This window comes from Perca flavescens, chromosome 13, assembly GCF_004354835.1.
Source record: "Perca flavescens isolate YP-PL-M2 chromosome 13, PFLA_1.0, whole genome shotgun sequence".
Taxonomy (NCBI): Eukaryota; Metazoa; Chordata; class Actinopteri; order Perciformes; family Percidae; genus Perca; species Perca flavescens.
The window spans coordinates 18996327-19018752 of record NC_041343.1 but is presented as its reverse complement, the minus strand read 5'-3'; the positions used below and the strand labels follow the sequence as shown (position 1 = coordinate 19018752).

The 22426-nt window shown below is 40.9% G+C and overlaps 1 protein-coding gene across 2 annotated transcripts; it reads left to right on the top strand.

Moving 5' to 3' along the window:
• Positions 1-189: 189 nt before the first annotated feature.
• On the top strand, positions 190-22360 carry supt6h (SPT6 homolog, histone chaperone and transcription elongation factor). 2 transcript variants are annotated; one of them, XM_028595067.1, is made up of 37 exons: positions 190-315; positions 1527-1637; positions 1709-1879; positions 3373-3446; positions 3579-3759; positions 3925-4006; positions 4221-4476; positions 5479-5580; positions 6377-6490; positions 6658-6747; positions 8861-9003; positions 9122-9267; positions 9425-9532; positions 9669-9949; positions 10193-10347; positions 10691-10886; positions 11092-11231; positions 11437-11554; positions 11676-11752; positions 11876-12011; positions 12189-12326; positions 13072-13239; positions 13342-13469; positions 13631-13838; positions 14074-14221; positions 14450-14592; positions 14697-14837; positions 15053-15248; positions 15420-15565; positions 15644-15736; positions 15869-15982; positions 16103-16227; positions 18081-18193; positions 18282-18359; positions 18509-18687; positions 19647-19921; positions 20365-22360. In XM_028595067.1, the coding sequence occupies exons 2-37, from the start codon at positions 1538-1540 to the stop codon at positions 20555-20557; spliced, it is 5256 nt and encodes a 1751-aa protein (XP_028450868.1). In that variant the 5' UTR covers positions 190-315; positions 1527-1537; the 3' UTR covers positions 20558-22360. The 2 variants fall into 2 exon arrangements, with proteins under 2 accessions (XP_028450868.1, XP_028450867.1); XM_028595066.1 differs by lacking the exon at positions 190-315 and adding an exon at positions 340-484.
• Positions 22361-22426: the final 66 nt, after the last annotated feature.

Sequence of the window (22426 nt, the reverse complement as noted above, 5' to 3'; positions counted from 1 at the left end):
CTACTGCCTGGTAAACTATGCCTAAATCGCTGCTGGTAATTTGCACAAACGACCTCTTGTTGTCTTTGTACCTTTTATACACTTTTATGTTCTATGCTCTTTTGTATATTTTGTGTAAAGCACTTTGAATTGCCTCTGTGTATGGACATTTGCTATATACATTAACTTGCCTTGTTTCGTTTTGTGTAGACTCAAGATAAACCAGCAGCAGAGGGGGTCTCACAATTGCCACTGAAAAGGATGGAAATTCCCTCACTAGCACTACAAGCTGTTTACTAACTCCAGAAGATGGCAGTGGTGTGACTTATTAAGAATGTAAGCTGCCGTTAAAACCCATAGAAGAAGACACTGCAAACTGCATCCCGGAATTGCCATCACGCCGCTCGTTGTCGGCCATTTTTACAAGTACAAGCTCCCCGAAACACAAAACACAACCCCGTTATAACTGTAAATATTTACGGAGTATACCACCGCAGTGAGACGTGTAAGTCCAAGTTCACCGTGGTCATTTACATTGTGCTGTTTAGCTATCAGCCATTAACTTACGTTAGCTAACGCTAATGCAGTCTGCTGTTGTTGTCGTTCCAGCTAATGCTAGGCTAACGTACTGGTATGCTAAAGCATTAACTAACGTTAGACTGTGGTTTAGAGGCCTTGGTCTATTTCTACAACGGCAAAATAGGTTCGGTTGTTCTTTTATTGTCAGATAATGTATTGTTATGTACAACATAGCTAGTTCAAACGAACAACGTGAAATGCCAGCTTCTTTGTACAATGTTGCATCACTAGCATGGGTAATGACCAACGCTATTGAGTAGATTTTCCAATATAACGTAAACGTTAGTGTTTGTCGACCGACCGCTCATCAGATAACTAAGATATAATTTGGATACCTTTAGCTACAGTTAAATCGAAAGAAACCCGCTAAGGTGTTTGTTTGGTCATCTCCGTCGGTGTTGTGTTTGCGCAATGCGACATGGTTCGGGCTAGTTTTTTAAGCTCGCCAGCTAAATTAGAATGGAAACCATCACCAGGTCAAAAACAAATTTGAACATACAGTGTTGTTAATTATTATTTAATTAGTCTAACGTTATTTGTAAATATCACAATAACCAAAATATTTTTGTGAATGTGCCAAAACGCATTAGCGTTACCTACATGTGTAATACCGGGCCTTTTCATATAAATTAGATAATGTTTATAAACTATTCAATACTCTTTTATATTAAAAAATTATGCAGCTTGTGTGAAAGGACAACACAGAAAACAGACGAACATGATTGACCTCTTCAGTCCGTAAAAACTCATGCATTGAAGTCAAACATTGTTTAAACCCACCACACTTTATTTTAAATTCTGGAGGAGATCCTAACGTTTATAAAGATATTAAATATGTTAGACTGAATTTTGGTCAAACAATTACAGCATAACGCTATAGAGCGTATCAATTAAGTTATTGTGTGAGTTTGGCTTTGTATTTGTGACCAGCCTGGGAACGTTTACCAACAGCCTCTTGCACTTCTCAGGAACAGCAGTCATGGCAGACTTTATTGATAGCGAGGCTGAGGAGTCAGAAGAGGAGTTCGAAGAGAAAGACCTAAAGCCTAAAAAGACCCAGAGGTTTTTGGAGGAAGATGGTAAGATTTGAATTGTTCAGTTCAGGGTATGTGCATGTTGTGTGGATCACTTATCAGTCATTTTTCAACAGATGAAGAGGAGGAAGAAAACACAGAGGACCAGGATGAACGGGGAAATTTACGTGGACTTATTGATGATGGAGACGAGGAAGAGGGGGAGGAGGAAGAAGGACCTGCAAGAAGTGCAAGTGGAGCAGGGAGTGACTCAGAAGAGGAAGTAAGGCATCGACGTAAAAAGCGCAGTAAGTACATCAGATGTTTTTAAAGTCATTATACAGTGTGTTGTTGTGATTAGTTTACAGAAGTCACGGATCAAAAGGGTGTATTAGAGCTCTTCGACACCTTTTGCCTTTTTTAGCCTGTTTCTATGATTCCATGAATCAATAAAGGGTAAGAACGTATGTAACATTTTTATTTAATACCACCCTACTCATCACTGAGTGGCAAAGAACGCCAAAACAATTTATGAATGTGGAAAACTGTGATACAGAGAGAATAATAGAAAAACATTCTATAAGTAAAAGGCCATCAGAGTTGACAAATTTAATGATGATGATGATGTGTGTATGTTGGCTGGAGAAACTGCAGTACAGAAAATTTATAATTCTGTAAAGGTGTCAACATTACTTAGTTTGTTGACCAGAGAGCACTTACGAGTTGAATTTTTTTTTTACCAGGGCTGCAATGATTATTTTCATTATCAATTAATCTGCCAATTATTTTCTATGCAGCCGTGAAAAACTGTAGATATTGCTAGATATTGAATGGTCTGTGAGAGCTATGTGGAGGCAATCCCAGCTTTTTTTTTTTTCATTATTTGGAGTATAATCCCTTTTAAATTGGTCAGTATATCTGAGTTTCTAAAACTCCTAAATATTACTATAGTCTCATAGTGATAATATATACATTATATATTGAATAAAATAATAATAATTCCCCAATATGATACAGACTTGTGTCACTACACCCTGAGGAAGGCTCAAGCTGATGTCTTGCTCTATTTATTAAAGGCTTTTTTATCACTTTTCATAACCAATCTTGAGTGTCTGGACTTGTTTTTTATGACTTTTTTGGTCATAAGTCTTCTTCCTTTTTCTATAATACATACTTGATTATTAAGGTGCCAATTTAAGATGTATCGCCATTCTGAAATACTGCAAGTACATTTTATTGTTTTTCTGGGTCTTACTTTAGTACTGACTGTGCTGAACAATAGATTTTAAAGTGAGATGAAATACCATTCTGAATAATCAGAGTAGACCTTAAAACATATTTCTGGCATTTGTTTATTGGGCAGGTAAAATAACCGATTGCCTCCCCCTTTTCTTGCTTCCAGCTCCATATGTTATGGAGCCAGATGTGCCCACATATTGGTTGCATTAACCCCAGCAGGTGGTGCTTGATCTTTGTTCTCTGCTAGTGTGGTATATAATCTTCCTTCATATTTTTGCTTTCTCGCTATCAAAGAAAGGGAATGTGTTGTTTTAGCCACATTTACCTGAGAAAAACCCAGTTAATAGATAATTGCCTGCAGCAGCTATGCAGACTGAAACTATGGATTCTGAGTCATTGTTGTATACAGGTGTCAAATAAAAACATGATTTCTGTCTAAATTGTTTTTTTTTTCATTCCTACATTTAATTTCCTCAACAAATAATCATGAGTATCACTATTGCACAAAAGTCTTTAAAGTGGTAGAGATAGTTTTCCCTGTCTGAGACTTTCCTTTTTGCAGATTATGACGACTACCTGGATGACGATGATCTGGACCTAATTGAAGAAAACTTGGGTGTTAAAGTGAAAAGGAGGGTATGAACAGTTTCTTATCCCTACTTTCTGTGTAGTAACGATGTACAATTTTACCCTTTGGCCTCACAATTTTGTACACTTAAGAAAAGGTCATGCTAGCAGCGCTGATGCTGTACGTGTCTTGTGTCACAGAAGAAGAAATATGACCGTGTAAAAACACTCGATGATGATGAAGAAGATGATGATGAGAAGGACTTGATCGCAGATGAGATCTTTCATGGCGATGCAGAGGGCGAGCTGGAGGAAGGCGAGGCTGTAGATGAGCCTCTTCACCATGCAGATGACGATGAAGAAGGAGAGGATGAGGAGTCGGGTAGGCCAGGAATAACAGATTTTTTAGATCTGCCTTGGAGTATCTAAAAAGCTGAGAAATAATAGAGAAGAAACAGTAATATAAACTCAGTCCCACACTTGAATTTTTTTTTAATGATGTGGTATAGAATTGATTTGTTCTTAAATTTGTGCTTTTGTCCCATAGATATAGACGATTTCATTGTGGATGATGACGGCCAACCTATAACCAAAAAGAGGGGCAAGAAGTTCTCAGGATACACAGATGCGTGAGTGTCGTAGTTTATACAGCACATCTAAGCTTGTTTTAGCCTCCATTTTCTTTGCTATAAATGATCAAGTAGGGCCAATATAGCATCCTCATTTATTCAATTAAAAGCATTGATGTATATTTGGAAGCAAGACTCTGAACACAAAATGGCAAGCTGCTTTAAGAAAAACAATCACTGCTTCTTCTCCTCTTTGCTGTTCATCCTCCCACAGAGCCCTACAGGAGGCCCAAGAAATCTTTGGTGGAGACTTTGACTTTGCTGACTTTGACGCAGACACATACGACCAGGGCGAGGAGGAGGAAGAGGACCAGGATGAAGAGAGTTGGGACCGACCTAAGAAGCAGACCAAGAGGAGGCAAGGGAGGAAGAGCATCTTTGAAATCTACGAGCCCAGCGAGCTGGAGAGTAGTCACATGACTGACCAAGACAATGAAATCCGCTCTACGGACATGCCCGAGAGGTTCCAGGTGTGTTTGTCATTGTTTTTTATGCTAACAGTGTTGATGCACTGTTGCGATATTCTTAAATGGACCGTATAGGATCGTTATGACTGCTTTCCTTATTGTCCGTGTTTAATGAACGCTGATAAAGAGGGAGAGGACAGCTTTATGAATAGTCAGTTAAAAGGGTTTCCGCAGGTTCTTAAAGTCTTAAATTTCAAATCAAAATTGAAGGCCTTAAAAGTCTTAAATTAGCTGAAGTATTGGGTCTATTTCTTGAATAATTTTAAATTCCTACGTCCATGTAACGCTACCTCTAATGCTCATAGAAAGGCTCCTGCAGCGCTTTAATGTTTTTTTTCTTTTTTTTTTATTCAGTGGTGTTGTAGTTCGTTCTTTCGCTAGTGCAAATATAATTATAAAAAAAATATATAAATGAGACAAACGGGTGCTGGAGTCTCATAAGTAAGCTTGTGGTGCATTCAATGTTATTGTAAAATATCCTTTTGTTATCTAGTGGTTCTTCTTTTTGTCATGTAACTGCAATTGACTGGTAAAAATAAGTTTTGTTATTAGTGTTACATTTTAAATAAATCATTTTAATTTGACCATATGGCCTTAGCAATACACAAGGAGTGCTCTTTATTTTAAGTATCGATTCAGGCACTGTTTAGGCACCAACACCATTTTAAAAGTATTGTTTTAGGACCGGTATCGGAAAAAAACGAAATGATACCCAACCCTACTCTGGGTTCTCCAGAGGGTGACTAGACACTAGTCCTATGAGAATGAGGAAATTGGAGAATTGTTTCAGATGTTTCCCTACTCTGACATCTGACATTTTTTGTTTTGTTTATAATGTCGTGATATAGGTCTTAAATTTCATTCATAATGGTCTGAAAACGGTCTTAGAGAGTATTACATTTGACTTGGTGAAACCTGCAGAAACCTTGGTTAAGCCTTGAAAGCCTATTTATTGTGTTTGCCTGATGAGTGCCTGTTTTCCTAACTCTGTTCTCCGTCTAATAGTTGCGATCTATTCCTGTTAAACCTGCTGAGGATGATGAGCTGGAAGAGGAAGCAGAGTGGATCTTCAGACATGGCTTCTCTACTCTTACTATCTCTATGCAGGTACGACCTCTGCCATACACACTCATGCAAAAAGGCACTGGCAAATTTGGTATTTTTGCATCAGTGTGGGGCAAGGAAAAGAATTGAAACGCAGGGCTCCAGCAGAGTGAAGTGCGTTGCCGGGACGTGTAGTTACATTTTTAGAGGGGTACATGCACGTCGCTCGGCCGTGGCTTGGTAGTGTTGCATTTTCCCATACTCATCTCCATGTTCTCCTTCTCCATAAACAACATGAAATCAAGGAGAGGGTTAACTTTTCCTTGTACAGATTTCCCGCCGTGGTCAGAAAGCACTGGGGAGACACTTTGTTTCTCTCACTAGGCCTCTAGAGTCGGTACTCGCTCCGAAGCTAATCGTCCTCACTCTCTCACTCGCTCTACCACACATTCCCCACGCACACACACATCGCGGCCCTGCTTTTCTCTTAAAGAGATCGACACACACACCATTGCACAAGTATAAACTTCAGGCCACTTACATAGACTACGGCGAAAGCTCTGTTTGGAGCCTCTGCACAACCATAAATCACGCTGACCGTTGGCAATGTTTTTTAGCTGCAGCTTCTTCTGACGAATTCATGCTTACGAGCGCTGCCATCTTCCTCTATTCTGACGCATCGACGCACGTTATGCAAATCAACGTCTTTTTTTTTAATCGATGATGTTGATTACGTCGATGAATTGTCCCAGCCCCAATTTTCAGTTGTAATACCTGGTTCGATTCCCCTTTTTTTGATACATTGTTGGATTTTCCTTAGATCTGTATCAAATCTAGTTTTCTTCTGTGCCCTAAACAGGAGAGCACAGATTATCTAGACAGGGGGACCACCACAAATTTCAGCAGGAAAGGCCCCAGTACAATTGCCAAGATCAAAGAGGCCCTCAACTTCATGAGGAATCAACAATTTGAGGTACAGTGGGCTCACCTTACCCATATGATGAATTTCCATTATCTGTTTCTTTGTTTGAGGTTTAATTTCTCTAAAAGCCAAAAACATATCTTTTAAGAAAAAATGCGTGACATTGTCGGAAATGTGACATTGTCATAAAGAACCAATTTTATTGTTATTTTTTTCAGGTTCCATTCATAGCTTTCTACAGAAAAGAATATGTGGAGCCAGAACTAAACATCAACGACCTGTGGAAGGTGTGGCAGTGGGATGAAAAGGTATAGTTGGTATTGCTTTTTTACAGAAGGAATGGATTACAGATTAACGAAAAGCCATTGTTGGGATGGGTTGTTGTATGCAGGGTTCATACGGGTGCTTGAAATCCTTGAAAATACTTGAATTTTGTTGTGTTTTCAAGGTTTGAAAAGTGCTTGAATTTGGATAAAATGCTTGAAAATGCTTGAAATTGTAACTGTATTTCTTTCACAACAAATGGCTAATTTACTGAATAGTTTATTTATTAAATGGAGAAATAAAATGTTGGAGAGCCTAAAATTAAACCTGCTCGCTGTGTGACTGCGATCTGCCACCACGCCAAGACCCACCCTAGGAAGCAGCTCGATTGGTTGGGGTAAGGCATTTCACCTCGAGTGGTTAAGGTTAGGATAGCCGATTGGTTACGCTACCTTGCGTAAGAATTATGGACACCTGGCCAATAAATGGTATTGAAGGGCAGGTCTTGGCGTGGCCATAGTGGGATTCGTAATAACGCTGCCGGTAGGTTGTCGTTTCAATGAACGTTGGCTGGAAGATGAAAAATACAAATTATGGATTAAACGGGGACAAACCCTACGAGTTGCCTCTTGTAAAGTCTGCAAAAAAGACGTGTTCACAATGGGCGATTCTGCGCTCTCGAGTCACATGAAGTAAGTTTCAAGTAAGCCAACTGAAGTAGCCTACTGTACATGTTAGCGCCAGTTAGCGCCGATTTGTTTACGTTAGTAACTTCTAGCTAAGAATTTGCAGGCTAAGTGACTGAGAGTACTTGGTGTGATAATGTAATTTTAGTAGTGCATGTCCGTTATGGCACGTTCATTTGTGGAATATGCAGTGAACACCGCCAAAGTTACATCACAGTAACTGTAACGTTAACTACCCGCAAATTAAAACCTTTAAACGTTAGCCCGGTGCATAACGACAATCGTTGATTTGCTGAACAGAAATCAAGTCATACAAGTAGCCTACTGTAAGGTTGAGGATGGCCTTGTGCAATATTTACACTGCTCTATTCCAGTACATAAATGTATATGTCTTGGCAATGAAGTTCTTTTTTTCAATTAATATAGGCTATTTATCAGGCAGGTGCCTGTGCACTGTCAGTCTTCTGGGTTAAAATGGAATTACAGCTTGTTTTTGCACTGTCTCAGATTTTGTTCAAACCTTGTCTATATCAAGAATGTGTCCCAAAACCAAGGCCTGTAAAATATTTCTGTTCAAATCCTATGTCTTTATATTTTTAGCCCTTGAAATTACTATAGTTTATAGGATTCACATTATCTGGGGAGCAATATTTGGAAATTAATTCATAGGCAGCCCAAACTTTGTAGGTTGGAAGACAAACATGTCAATATGACTGAACCATTACAAGTTTGTACAGCATGCCCTAGATTTGGAAAAAAAAGTGTGGAAGGACATTTAGGGTAGCATAAACTTTGAGCAAAATCTAAGAGGGTGCACCACTTCTTTCCTGGATTTTGACACAGAATGACCCAGCTGCATGTCATTTGGCTCAGATCTTCCCACTCAGTGCTCTTCTCCATAGCTGTCTTACTGTATGTTATGTTATGAACCATGAAGAGGTTAAACATTTTAAAGGTGATAATTCAGGGTTAGTGAAGTGAATCTGTAGAGTGATTTTGTTTGGGGTAATTGTTTTTACATTGACTCAGGCAGGTTAGATAGCAAGCAAAGTCTACTTAGACAGTGATACATTTTGAAAAATAAAACTTATGTTTGGCTTAAATATCTGATCCTTCTGCTATTACGAAACACAATTTTGGCTGTTTATAGTATTATGTTTATTAATGTGACAAAAAACACTAAATAATAATTTTGACTATGTATTGGTATATATTTTATGGTGGTGTAAGGTGCTGGAAAAAGTTTTAAAATGGACCTTGAAAGTGCTTGAAAAGTGCTAGAATTTGACCTTGGAAAAGGTGTACCAACCCTGTCTATGGAAGGGTGAATTCTCTAGGTGCACAGCCAATCCTCTAATAATCCCTTCTAAGATGACTTAAACATTCTTTTAAACATGATCAATCATTTGCTTTCATCAACGTGGCATACGTATGCCACTTCTGGTTCTTTGACTTGATGTTTATCCACCAGTGGACTCAACTGAAGACTCGGAAGCAGAACCTGACCCGTCTGTTTCGGAAGATGCAGTCCTACCAGTATGAGCAGATCTCAGCTGACCCTGACAAACCTTTGGCTGACGGCATCCGTCCTCTGGACACCGCTGACATGGAGAGGTACGTATCGAGGGCTGAGACAGAAGAAGACCATCTCCTATGAACTGTAAATGTTTGAATGATTGCTTCTTTTCTCCTTTTTCTGTACCATTCAAATCTATTTTATCTTGTTCTATAGGCTAAAAGATGTCCAGACTCTTGAAGAGCTGGGTGATGTGTACAACCACTTTCTGCTCTACTATGGCCGAGACATCCCCAAGATGCAGAATGCTGCCAAGGCCAGTAAGAAGAGGCTTAAGAAGATCAAAGAAGTGTCAGAGGATGGTAAGATGGATGCGTCTGAATTTACCATTTCATTAGATGATGATGGATGGATACTGCAGAGTTGTTTATTTCTCATTGAAACTAATTTTTAGTTAGGAGTGTTTGCCTGTTTTTAAGAATTTGCTACATGACTGATTTTGGTGGGCTCCCTCTTTAGGTGAAGAAGAGGAATTGGAGGTAGAAGAAGAAGAAGAACCGAAAGGACCTGACCTCAAGCTGGCGTCTCGTAGAGATATGTACAGCATCTGTCAGAGCGTAGGACTTGGTAATTCTCCTTTTTTACCCTGCACAACACTGTCTCAGTGTTCAACTATCCCTACCGTATATGTATATATTTTTTATTTCTTTCCCTAGCTTGGGTATCACTTCAACGTCTTTTCCTGTTTTTTTCCCTACTGCAGATGGCTTGGCTAAAAAGTTTGGTTTAACGCCAGAGCAGTTTGGAGAAAATTTGAGAGACAGTTACCAGCGTCATGAGACAGAGCAGTTCCCGGCTGAGCCCGTAGAGTTGGCCAAAGATTATGTTTGCAGCCAGTTCAGCACTCCTGAGACAGTGCTAGAAGGAACCAGGTACATGGTGGCCATGCAGATTGCTCGTGAACCTCTGGTCAGACATGTTCTCCGACAGACCTTCCAGGAGAGGGCCAAGATCAATATCAAGCCTACAAAGAAGGGCAAAAAGGTATGGACACTTTTAATCCCAGCATTTGGAAAACAAGATTCAAGATTCCTTTTATTGTCATTCAGCAAAACACTGAAATGTAAAGCATGAACGAAATTACGAGCATGGCTCCTTTTAAAACACAGATTATAAAACAACAAAGAAAATCACACATTTAATCCCAAACAGAAAGGTTTCTGAGTTTGCAGAGTGTGCTCTGGGTACAATTCTAAACTTGCATTGCCATCTGCTTACTTCCTGTAGGAGGTAGACGAGGCTCATTTTGCCTACTCCTTCAAGTATCTTAAGAACAAGCCTGTAAAAGAGCTGAATGGGGAACAGTTCTTGAAGATGTGCCTGGCAGAGGACGAAGGGCTGCTTTCCATTGATATCTGTATAGACCTTATAGGGGTCAAAGGGTAAGCACTGTGACAATGCCGATGTCCACAAATTAAAATGGAGAAATATCTGTTCAATGACGTTGCTCTGCCAGATCTGCATAGGATGAACCTCTTCAATCCAAATATGTGAATTCATGATTGCAGACAGACGGAGGATTAAGAAAGCCACTTTAAGCAGCTGTATAGAAACCTAGCTTGGAAGTTGGAGAAAAAAGGAGGGTTGATCCCTCGAGTTTAATGTCTTTTTAATCTGCACCTTATGTTTTTATCCACATCCTTTTAAGTATAGCATGGGGCTTTTGAATTTTAACTGTGGTAATATTAAAGCACTCCCTTCTGTCTTCCCTCTGTTTGTCCTCAGGTATGCTGGGGACCAGACATACTTTGATGAGATCAAACAGTTCTACTACAGGGATGAGTTCAGTCACCAGGTGCAGGAGTGGAACAGGCAGCGAACCTTAGCCATAGAGAGAGCTCTCACTCAGTTCCTCTACCCTCAGATGGCGAAGGAACTCAAGAGCAAACTCATCACTGAGGCCAAAGAGAGCATTGTCAGGGTAATTTCTCATGATATCTGTCTCCATTTATTGTAATATTGCATTGTTGTATCGGTGTTACACACGGAAAGTTAACACAGCAATCTCATAACACATGCATCATGTCTCTAAAATTATAGAGCAAAACAAACAATGTTAACAATGTATGTTCGATTAATGTTATAACCTTAGAACTTGTGAACTCTCTGTTTCTTTCTCCTCGTAGTCCTGCTGTCGTCGGTTGTATAACTGGCTCAAGGTGGCTCCTTACCGACCAGATCAGCAGGTTGAGGAAGACGATGATCTGATGGATGAGAGTCAGGGCAAAGGCATTCGGGTGCTGGGTGTAGCCTATGCGCCCAGCAGGTATGTGTCCCACGGCATTTTTTTTTCTCCTCAGATATATTAGGAGCTACAATTTTTGGTATTAACAATAGAGTGCTCACTTTTAAATGTGGGAAATATACTGCGTGTTTAAATTGCAACCATATAAGACCAAGCAATGTTTGCTGCATAAAAGACACGCTAATGTGACAATATAGTTTCTTACTTTCAAACTTTGCTCCAACAGAGACACACCAGTTTTCTGTGCTCTGATCAACGGGGAAGGGGAGGTGGTTGACTTTTTGCGTCTGCCCTATTTCATGAAGAGGAGGAATGCCTTTAAGGAGGACGAGAGAGAGAAGAAGGTACACGCAGAGAACCCAGATGTGTTTCTGTGTTGACAACAGATGCTTTTCTGTTTTAGGAAAACATGTTACTGGACTCATCTTTGAGATGATCACTCATTTGTGTGTGTTTTATCTTCAGGCCCACGACATTGAAAATCTCAAGAGGTTTCTGTCTGGCAAGAAACCTCATGTGGTAGCTGTTGCTGGGGAAAACCGGTAAATAATTGATTTATTTTTTTATGCGCTGGAAAGATACATGTAGACATTTTGAACATTTTTTGAACATTTTCAAGTTATAATGGTTCAGGTTGAAATGTTGAAAACATGCTGTGTGTGCAGAGATGCTCAAATGATCATGGAGGACATCAAGAGGACTATCAGCGAGCTTGAGCAAGAGTCCTCTCTGCCTGCTGTGGGAGTTGAACTTGTTGACAATGAATTGGCCACGCTGTACATGAACAGCAAGAAGTCTGAGGTAAATACTTAACACCTTACCGTTGTTGTCATACACAGGCAAAGACACATCAGTGGTTTCACTCTTCGACTATGGCAATTAACCACAGCAAGTTCACTAACCGGTGGATCAAAGATGTGGCCCAATGCTCCCTTTGCTGCTCATTTTCTCCTGACCCTCTGCTTTTTCTCTGTGCAGGTTGATTTTAGGGATTACCCTCCCTTGCTGCGACAGGCTGTGTCGATAGCCAGGAAGATCCAGGATCCGCTGATGGAGTATGCTCAAGTTTGCAGCAGTGATGATGATATTCTCTGCCTCAAACTACACCCGCTACAGGTGAGACATTGAAGAAATTGTGAATTTGTGCTGTTTTTATCTCCATCTTATTGCTGTATATTGTTGAAGCATGGTTTCTTTAAAAAAGTATCATAGCCAGATTTACAGCCTTTCCTGTGACATCACTGACGGACTAATTTAATTATTTTTGGAAACATTGGGGGTCTGATTATTTTTTTTTTAGGTTGGTTTGTTGTTTAATTGCTTTTTGGGCATTTGATAACAGCAGATAACAGTTTCCTTATACACATTTTATTCTCTTGTAGCATCACACAGACCCACCCATCACATATCGCAAGTTTTTTGCTACAAATCTGGAAGCAACTACTCAATAATCTTGTCAGCCTGGTCAGATACACTGTGCATCAACTAATCAGTTAATATTAAGATGATAATGAGATGGGCAGCTTCTCCAAAACTCTTGAACATCAGTAACGACTATGAAAACTAGACCCTGTAAATTACATTACATGTCTTTTATCCAAAGCCACTTCCAATTAAGGGCTTTCAAGCATGAAGGTACAAACTCCAGATAGCAAACATCAAGTGCAAGCACATTAGCTTACATTAAGCCAAACTAAAAAGTGTCCCATAAAGTAAGTGCAACTGTTAAGTGAAAGTTTTTTTTTTTTGTTTTTTTTTAATCGAATGTGCAGTCGGAAGAGATGTGTTTTTAAATTGAGCATGATTCTGCAGCTACAATCGCTGAAACGATTGGTGTCTTTTTTTCCCTAACCGTTCTCAGGAACATGTGGTGAAGGAAGATTTGCTCTGTGCTCTTTACTGCGAATTCATCAACCGTGTCAATGAGGTTGGAGTTGATGTGAACAAGGCCATTGCCCATCCTCACACTCAGAGCCTGGTTCAGTATGTCTGTGGCCTGGGACCAAGAAAGGGCTCCCACCTGCTCAAGGTATGCGTTTGTGCTATTGGCAATAATTCTTGTGTCATATATAAAAGTATAGCGCCTTTTTCTGCTGACCTGATACTCATCATGATCCTTGTATTTGTGCAGATTCTGAAGCAGAACAACACTCGTCTGGAAAACAGAACCCAACTGGTCACAATGTGTCACATGGGACCCAAGGTTTTTATCAACTGTGCCGGTTTCATCAAGATTGACACGGCATCGCTCGGGGACAGGTTGGTACCTTGTATAGGGGTCTGTTACACACCCCGAAACATCCAGATATTTCACATAGTGCTAATTCTACCATTGTCAGACAAGGCAGTGATCTAACATTCAGCCTGTGAGGTTATTTTAAATCAGCATTGGTTTCTCTTCTCTCAAACCTTCCACACAGTACGGACTCCTACATCGAGGTTCTGGACGGCTCTCGTGTCCACCCTGAGACGTACGAGTGGGCTCGCAAGATGGCTGTGGACGCCCTTGAGTATGATGAGTCGGCAGAAGATGCCAACCCAGCTGGAGCTCTGGAGGAGATCTTGGAAAATCCAGAACGTCTCAAAGATCTTGATCTGGATGCCTTTGCTGAAGAGCTTGAGAGACAGGTCAGTGTGTATGTTGTGGCTTTGACCGCAGCAATGTCTCATGTATTCTGTTTTAAATTTTAATTTTAAAGCTTGAAAAATACTACAGTACAGAATACTTATTATATTTAGTTCAGAAAAGGGACATTTCAGACACCACTTTGGGTTTTTTCAAATGTGAAGCCAAAAGAAACTTCAGCTCTGTTTCACAAGTTGTATCATTGACGTTGTTTTCTTCTTTGTTTCGACCCTGTAGGGTTACGGCAACAAGGGGATTACTCTCTATGATATTCGTGCAGAGCTGAGCTGCAGGTACAAAGATCTGAGAGTTGTCTACAGAGTCCCCAACACTGAGGAGGTCTTCAACCTGCTCACCAAGGAGACTCCAGAGACCTTTTATATTGGTAATACACACTGCACTGAAGTACACATGTTCATTTCTTAAATCAAACATCACCAAAGATCAATAATATAAAGTTTATGCCTAACCTTAAGCACACACAACATTGGTGTGATAGTCATAGCACATGATGACTTGTTCAAAGGAGTGATGTTGCTGAAGTACCACTAACAATGCTAGTGCAGCTCTGTCGGCTGGTGTGGTTGATTGTTTGTTCCTCCTTTTCTTCCAGGTAAGCTGATCACCAGTATAGTAACTGGTATTGCTCACCGGCGGCCTCAGGGAGAGAGCTATGACCAGGCCATCCGTAACGATTCTACGGGACTGTGGCAGTGTCCCTTCTGCCAGCAGGACAACTTCCCTGAACTCAGCGAGGTACCATCCACCTGAGTTTTCTTCTTTTGACGACTTAATAGTAGAAAACAGCTGAGAGTCTGACCTCTAAACATCATCTTTTTGATTTTGTGTCCCTGCTTTAGGTGTGGAATCACTTTGACAGCGGTTCGTGTCCAGGTCAGGCCATTGGGGTGCGGTCCAGATTAGATAATGGCGTCCAGGGATTCATTCCCACCAAGTTTCTCAGTGACAAAGTGGTCAAACACCCTGAGGAGAGGGTCAAGGTGAGGCGTTATTTGCTGTCGTCGTCATTGGTTGTGCTTTGCGGATGCTTTTTGATATTTTCTTTCCTTTGTTAATGTCACCTGTAAACTTTTTTGAATATTTCTGAGAGTTTGCAGTTGGTGCCAGTTAGAATTCCCAATCCTGACAGATCTATGAATAATGAGTGCCTATTTCTGCCCTTCCTTGATTGCTCCTCTTCCCCCTCTTCCTTCAGGTGGGCATGACAGTTCACTGCCGCATCATGAAAATCGACATTGAGAAATTCAGTGTCGACCTCACATGCCGAACCTCAGATTTGATGGACAAGGCCAATGAGTGGAAGCTCCCCAAGGACAGCTACTATGACTTTGATACAGAGTCCGAAGACCAAAAACAGGAGGAGGAGCTCAAAAAGAAACAACAGCGAACACGTTAGTATAATAACAGGATTAATAAACGCTGTTTGAATCGAAATAGCTAATAAAACGGTACACTGTGCTACTTTTGGGAATTGTTTCCTCATAATACACTTTTTGTTTACCAAACATTTACTTCCACATCACTGTCGTCCTACTATTTCTTTGCTTTCCCTCTGTCTCCAGCATATATAAAGCGTGTCATCGCCCACCCCAACTTCCACAATATCAGTTTCAACCAGGCAGAGAAAATGATGGAGACCCTGGACCAGGGAGACTTGATCATCAGACCCAGCAGCAAGGGAGAGAACCACCTCACAGTCACCTGGAAGGTACAAAACTGATAGAAGGGTACAAAATGTGGCAGTAACACAACATATACCAGTCTGACTCTGTGTGATGTTTTGTAGGTGGCTGATGGCATCTACCAGCATGTGGATGTAAGAGAAGAAGGCAAAGAAAATGCATTCAGCTTAGGGCACACACTCTGGATCAATAATGAAGTAAGCCGTTTTCTCCTTCTCTTTGTTAAGCATGATCTTGTGCTCCATAATCAAACCTGCAGAAAATATATTGAGAAACATCAGTGTTGTGGCTGCTGCATGTTCTTAAATAGTATTTTGCATTCTCTGCAGGAGTTTGAAGATCTGGATGAAATCACTGCTCGGTACATTCAGCCAATGGCGTCATTTGCCCGGGATCTACTAGGGCATAAGTACTTCCAGGAGTGCAACTGGGGGAGCAAGGAGGTACTAATTTGCTTCAATATCATTCTTACTGTGGAAAAACATAACTCGACAGCTCACTTCATTCTGCTAACAGTTTTTGCCATGAGTTGCACCTCTCATATCTTCTTTTCTTTCTAATAGAAAATGGAGGAGTTATTGGTCAAGACAAAGAGGGAGAAGCCTACTTTTATTCCTTACTTTATTTCGGCATGTAAAGATCTGCCAGGAAAATTCATTTTGGGTTACCAGCCTCGCGGAAAACCACGGTGAGCAGAAAGTTTTTTCTCCTCTGTTTTCTGATTATTCACTGTAATCATTACATGGATAGAAAATGTTGAATAAAAAAGTTTGACTAATTTCAGTGGAAGCTGATTTAAAATGTAATTGTTAATGTTGCTATTCCTCAATAGCCTGACAAGCCAGACCCACATCAAGATGTTGGGTCTGGGAACTCACCATTGACAGGGCTCAATCCGAGGGGTGGGATAAACGGTCTTTCAAATTCCCTCTGCACGTAATAGGATAGCGCTACAACCAGGCAGAGCAACGAAGAAGGAAGACAAGCTAGTTGATAGATTAAACTTTTGCCGTATCTGGTTGGCAAAACTCTGAACACATCTTCCTTTTTTAAGAATGATTTCTGTGCCGTTCTTTGTTCTTTTCTCAAAGAAAAGCTTAACTCCAAGTCTTCCAGAAGACTGCTGTTTCCAGCAGCAGCAGCCATAAGCCCCGCCCACCGACTCTATACACGATGTGATTGGCCTGACCAAAATTTGGTTTCTCCAGCTCGCAAGCAAACAGAGAGTGCCTAGACTGACCCTGGCTGCAAAATAAAGTTGCTGCCACTAGGGTGCGTCTAGATTTCTAGGCTAAATCCTCAAAGTAGCTCACATTAAAACCGCAGAAATAGCTGACAATGCCATTTTATGCTCTAAATATCATGGACCACAGTGACACATGGTGACATGCAAAGGTCCATAGCTTCTACTAGGGCTGGTCCGAATACCATTTTTTGAGCTTCGAAGCTTCGGTAGTAATGAGCATCGAATATTCGAAGCTTCGGAACATATTATTATCTCTAATAAAGGCAGGAATCTCTATGTGTCTGTCTGTTTGTTTGCATTTTGATTATTTTGAGAACCTTTCATCCAAACGACTTCACAAGGGAGTGCAGCAGTGTCGTATTTGGTGCAATATAAACAGACAGGCCAGACGCGTTCAGAATTAATAAACTTTTAACCTCTCAAGGATCACCGTCTCGTCAACGGGACACTTTGTGACTGGGGGCGTCGCTGTAACCTCGATAAAACTTCCACTCATGAGCGTTTTTATAACTTTAAAGCATTACATCTTTAAAATATAAAGCCATGTACACAACTGTTACAAAGTAAAAGAAAATAAAACAATTTAGCCGTAATCTGCGCAGCCGAGAGTGCATGCATACCTGTTGTCGTTGTCCTTTCAGCAACAAAGTGGTACAAAGTGGACCAAAACTTAATTTTCGTAAATCCCCAAGAGTACAAGGAAATGTAATATCCAAGCTTTATATTCCAAAACGATCTCTTTGCCTCACAATGTTGAAGTTTCTGGCCGAATCACAACGGAAAAAACGCAAAACAGATTTCCATTTCCGCACTTGTTATCGCCGCTAGCTTCTCTGCCCAGCTTGCTAAATGCTCGAAGTGGCCGCGGCGTCATTGTGTACCGACAGTATCTTCTTCTTCTTTGTAGTTTATTGGCGGTTGGCAAACCAACTTAAATGTGCATTACCGCCACCAACTGGACTGGAGTGTGAACGAGAGATAAATGCAGAAAATAAATAAACCAAAATAAAAAAAAACGAATATTCGAATGTCAAATTTTAAAATTGAATACCAACCCAGCGAACGAATATTCGAATATTCGGGTCCAGCCCTAGCTTCTACAAAGGCTCCAATTTGCAAATTGGAGTCACGTCATACTTGTGCCAAATTACTCAACACCACACAATTCTTATCCACTCTCCCACCGAGCTGCTCCACTGCCAAGATTATGAGCTCTTTACTTATTTGATTGACAACAAGCCGGTTTACATATGAGTAGAACTGAATGTCAACATGCCGTCTTGTTTTTTGTCTAGGGTTGAGTTTGTGACCATCACCCCAGATGGTTTCCGCTACCGTTCACAGATATTTCCTACAGTGAACGGACTATTCCGCTGGTTTAAGGACCATTACCAAGAGCCTGTGCCAGGTATGGAAGCACTATACCTAATGTTTATTGCTTACATTACAACCGTTAAAGGATATTGTGATAAATCGCATTGTCTTCTCTGTCAAAGGCATCACTCCCAGCAACAGCAGCCGAACAAGGACACCTGCATCCCTCAACGCCACCCCAGCCAATATCAACATTGCAGGTGAGTCCTGCTCTCTTCCACACACACACACACACACACACACACACACACACACACACACACATCCACATCCACACACATCAACATTTTCAGCATGAGTGGAGTTGTAGTACATTTGACTATTTCCTAATGTATTCCTTCCTCCCTAGACTTGACACGAGCTGTCAATGCCCTCCCACGCAACATGACCTCTCAAATGTTCAATGCCATCGCCGCAGTCACAGGCCAGGGCCAGAACCCCAACACCACCCCCGCCCAGTGGGGCTCCAGCCAGTACGGCTACGGTGGCAGCACAGGAGGAGGAGGAGGGAGCTCCTCTGCTTATCATGTTAGTGCAGCTTTTAATGTTTTAACTACTGTGTTTTGGAGATGTCGGTGGCTCAGAGTGACCAAACATTCACTTTATAAAGGTCTTTATGAACTGTAGGCACCCACAATGATACAAAATACATCAGGTCTCTGGTCAGATATTTGTAAAGATGCAATTTAAAAAAAACAAAAACCAAACCAGCTGATCTGGTGACCTGTCTGCAGATTCATGAGCCTAATAATATTTGTTTTCCAACAAAACTACAAAGCAGAATTCCAACAAAAGAAGAGACATGTTATAAATAGGCATGGGCCGGTATACGATTCTTTTTCAATGGATTTTATTTTTAAACACACTGCACACTGGCAGGGAGACGGACTACTAAACTGCAGTTTTCTCTCCTTGAAGTTTTGAAACCTTGACTTTTTCAAACCACAGTATACCTTGAAAACGGTAACAGGCCCATGCGTAGTTATAATTGTGCTCAGTCACTCTTCATAATGATACAGTTTATACATGATAATGTATACATGATAAGTTTTTTTTCTTTTCTTTTTTTCTTTCAGAAATCATGTGTTCTTTCAGAAATCATGTGTTCAGTCCAACAAGCTCGTTTTGGAAAAAACTTTTTTTTAAAGTTTAACTAACTGTATCATTATAGAATTACATTACAATCTATTAATACAGTGATAAATATGCAAAACAATTAAACATAATAACCTGATGCAGTTAAATTGAAATAAATACCAAAATTGGTAAAAATTTAAGTTTGAGGAAATATTAAAAGTCCACCTGAAATTAATGAATTTTAATGAAAGATTTTTTTGTTGTTGTTTACTACTTTATTAATCCCTCAATTCTTTAGATTTCAGTTGGACCATTTCATGAGACTCTACTTATACATGAATAAGTATAGATTGACTTTTCTCAGGAAACTCGTTGAGCCATATTTATTACCATTATGTTCTCTTTTGCAGGTATTTGCAACACCTCAGCAGCCCATGGCAACGCCCATGATGACGCCCAGCTACTCCTACACCACACCGAGCCAGCAGGCCCTGGGCACGCCACAGTACCCCGGCTCCACCCCACAGTCCTCCCACTCTCACACCACACATGGCCACCCACACGGAAGCCATGTGTCACACCACAGCCATCACGGCCATCACAGTAGCCACCAAGGCCACTCATCCGGCACGCCGTCATCCTCCACGTCATCCAGAGGACGGACTCCACAGCAGCAGCCACCAAAGTAAGTGCAGAAGGGAACGTGTGTGGGCGACCTGGTGTACCTTAACCATACGTTTCCTTAAAGTGGCATCCTGGTTTAATTAAAGTTTGTGTGATCAACTAGTGTTACATTTAGTACAGCCTTTTCCTTTGATAGTCAAACTGATTATTCATGATCTTAGCAATTTCCCCAGCTATATACAATTTGACAAGCCTAACAAAAATGCATCATCTGTATGGTCAGATTAACCCTTCACCTCTTAGCCACAAAGTGTGATGTCCATTTTGCAGTATACAACTCAAATCAACCACTTGTTAAATGAAATCATTGAGTTGTTGTTTATCTGCCATTAGATGGTGCTAATCCCACAATCTGCATCATTTTAGGGCTAAGCAGCAGCCTGCCATTCAATATGTCACTGTCTTTGACTAAAACACTTCCCCTTCTGTCCTCCCTCCTTGCAGGGCCAGCGGCAGCAACGCCTCTGCAGTGGACTGGGGCAAGATGGCGGAACAGTGGCTGAAGGAGAAAGAAGCGGAGGGGCGGAAGAAAGCCCAGAGGATGACGCCACGACCGTCACCCAGCCCCATGATCGAGAGCACACCCATGTCAATCGCCGGAGACGCCACACCCCTGCTGGACGAAATGGACCGATAGGACACGGAGGGGGGCGTTGCTACCCCCCCTACTCAACTCAACTCCATCCTTTGTACTGTTGTTCCATCTGGATAACCCTCCACCTTTTGTCTCTCCCACAACCCATCAGCCCTTTCATCCAGCTGACCAGTAGTTGGACCCAGTCCATCCAGCTAACTGTCCATTCATACACTCTCTTCACCTCCTGATATTGTTGCTGCAGTTTATTAGTTTGGTATCATGGTTCATCTCCCCTCCTTCCTTCCTCTTGTCTTCCTAGTATACCCGTCTCATCCCAGATGTTTCACCTCCTGACCTCCAGCCAACTCTTCTGGCTGCATAGTATTTTGTACAGTCAAATTAACACTGTATATGTCATGCAGAAAGTCAGTACAATGGCAAAAAAAAAAGAAACTTGAAATATCAGACAGCAGTTACATATAGGATATGGACCTACACAAACAATGTCAGACAAGCTGTCCTTTATTTTTGCGATTGGTTCTTAGTTTAATCCATGAATGGTTTTGACAGAAGGGCAATGTTACTGTTTCCAGAACCCACTGTTCCTCCTTTCAGGTTGGTGGATTTTTGCGAGCAGTTGCCAAAAACACGCTTTGCCAATCCAATCAGGAAATTTAATTTTTGTATGGAATGCGTCAGAATGAATAAAGACTGTTTTTTTTCTGTTTAAACATTAAGCCTCCACTCTTCACATCTGTCAAAGCAAACACACCTGAGACCGTACAGACACGCACGCCGAGTGTGACGGTTGAGGCTGATTTAAAAATCTAAATGAATTTAGTGAGAAACCATGTCAGCTTGAGTTTCTCTCAAAAATGAGTTACTGATAGTTGTGTGGCTCCACCCCATGCTGTATTATGATCAGCTGACTGTATTTAGGCTCCTGTATATAGCCTCTATTGCATTGTTGACTCTTCTTTGACCTATCCGAGAAGGCTGTGTGGGCACTAACAATCTGCCACATTAGAGCATCGTTGGAGTTAACTGGTTGTTTGTGATGACTTCATCTGCATTCATGCAAGGCAGTGCAGAAGAAGTTTGTTCACATTTTAAAACCGTTGATTGTTGAAGTGGAAGTACCCCGTTGTGTCAGAGGGTCATTTTTAAAAGTTAACATACATTTGGATCTCTTGTGTCTTTAATGTTCAGTGAGCATTTCACTTTTGACACTGGGTTAGGATGTTTGCCACCTTGCAGGATGTGATCTCCTGATGCACTGCTGCTGCAATTCAGTCCAAGACAGTATCAACAGTAAAATTTATGTTTCAGTGGATGAGTTTAACTTTGAGTGCGTAAGTTAAAAACCGTAACACTAGAAGCTACTGTCAAACTGACTCCCCACTGCGTGTATATCCTTGAGTGTAAAAATATTCTGAACTGCACGCAGCTATTTCAGTAGTATGAATATATTGTTGTTAGAAACACATTGAAGCTCTTTTGTGATAGTCTTGCGGCAGTTTTAAGCCACTCTGCATCCATCATGACTTATTCAGCTTTTGTTTTTTGTTGCTGTGCCTGTGTGCCACAGTACAAACAAGCAGCGCTGATATTCAATGGTGTGCTTCATTTTGCAGTGTGCAAATTATCATGGTCCCATAATATGCATCTTGTTTAAAATAATGATGGTTTTTGAGTAAACGTATTTGGTTTTAAGTCTCTTGCCAGATTAAGATATTGTATCTTTTGAAGCAAGGCTGTGATTGGGACTTGGTGGTAGTCTGTGATAGAGCAGAAATGATGTCTCTGGCAGTGCTGATGACCTTTTTTACCTGTGATCCCTTTAATAAAAGTGTTCATATTAAACCCAGAGTCTTGTTCATGCTAATTTGGGAAACAAACTGGCAGTATGGACATGTGATGTAGGTGTAC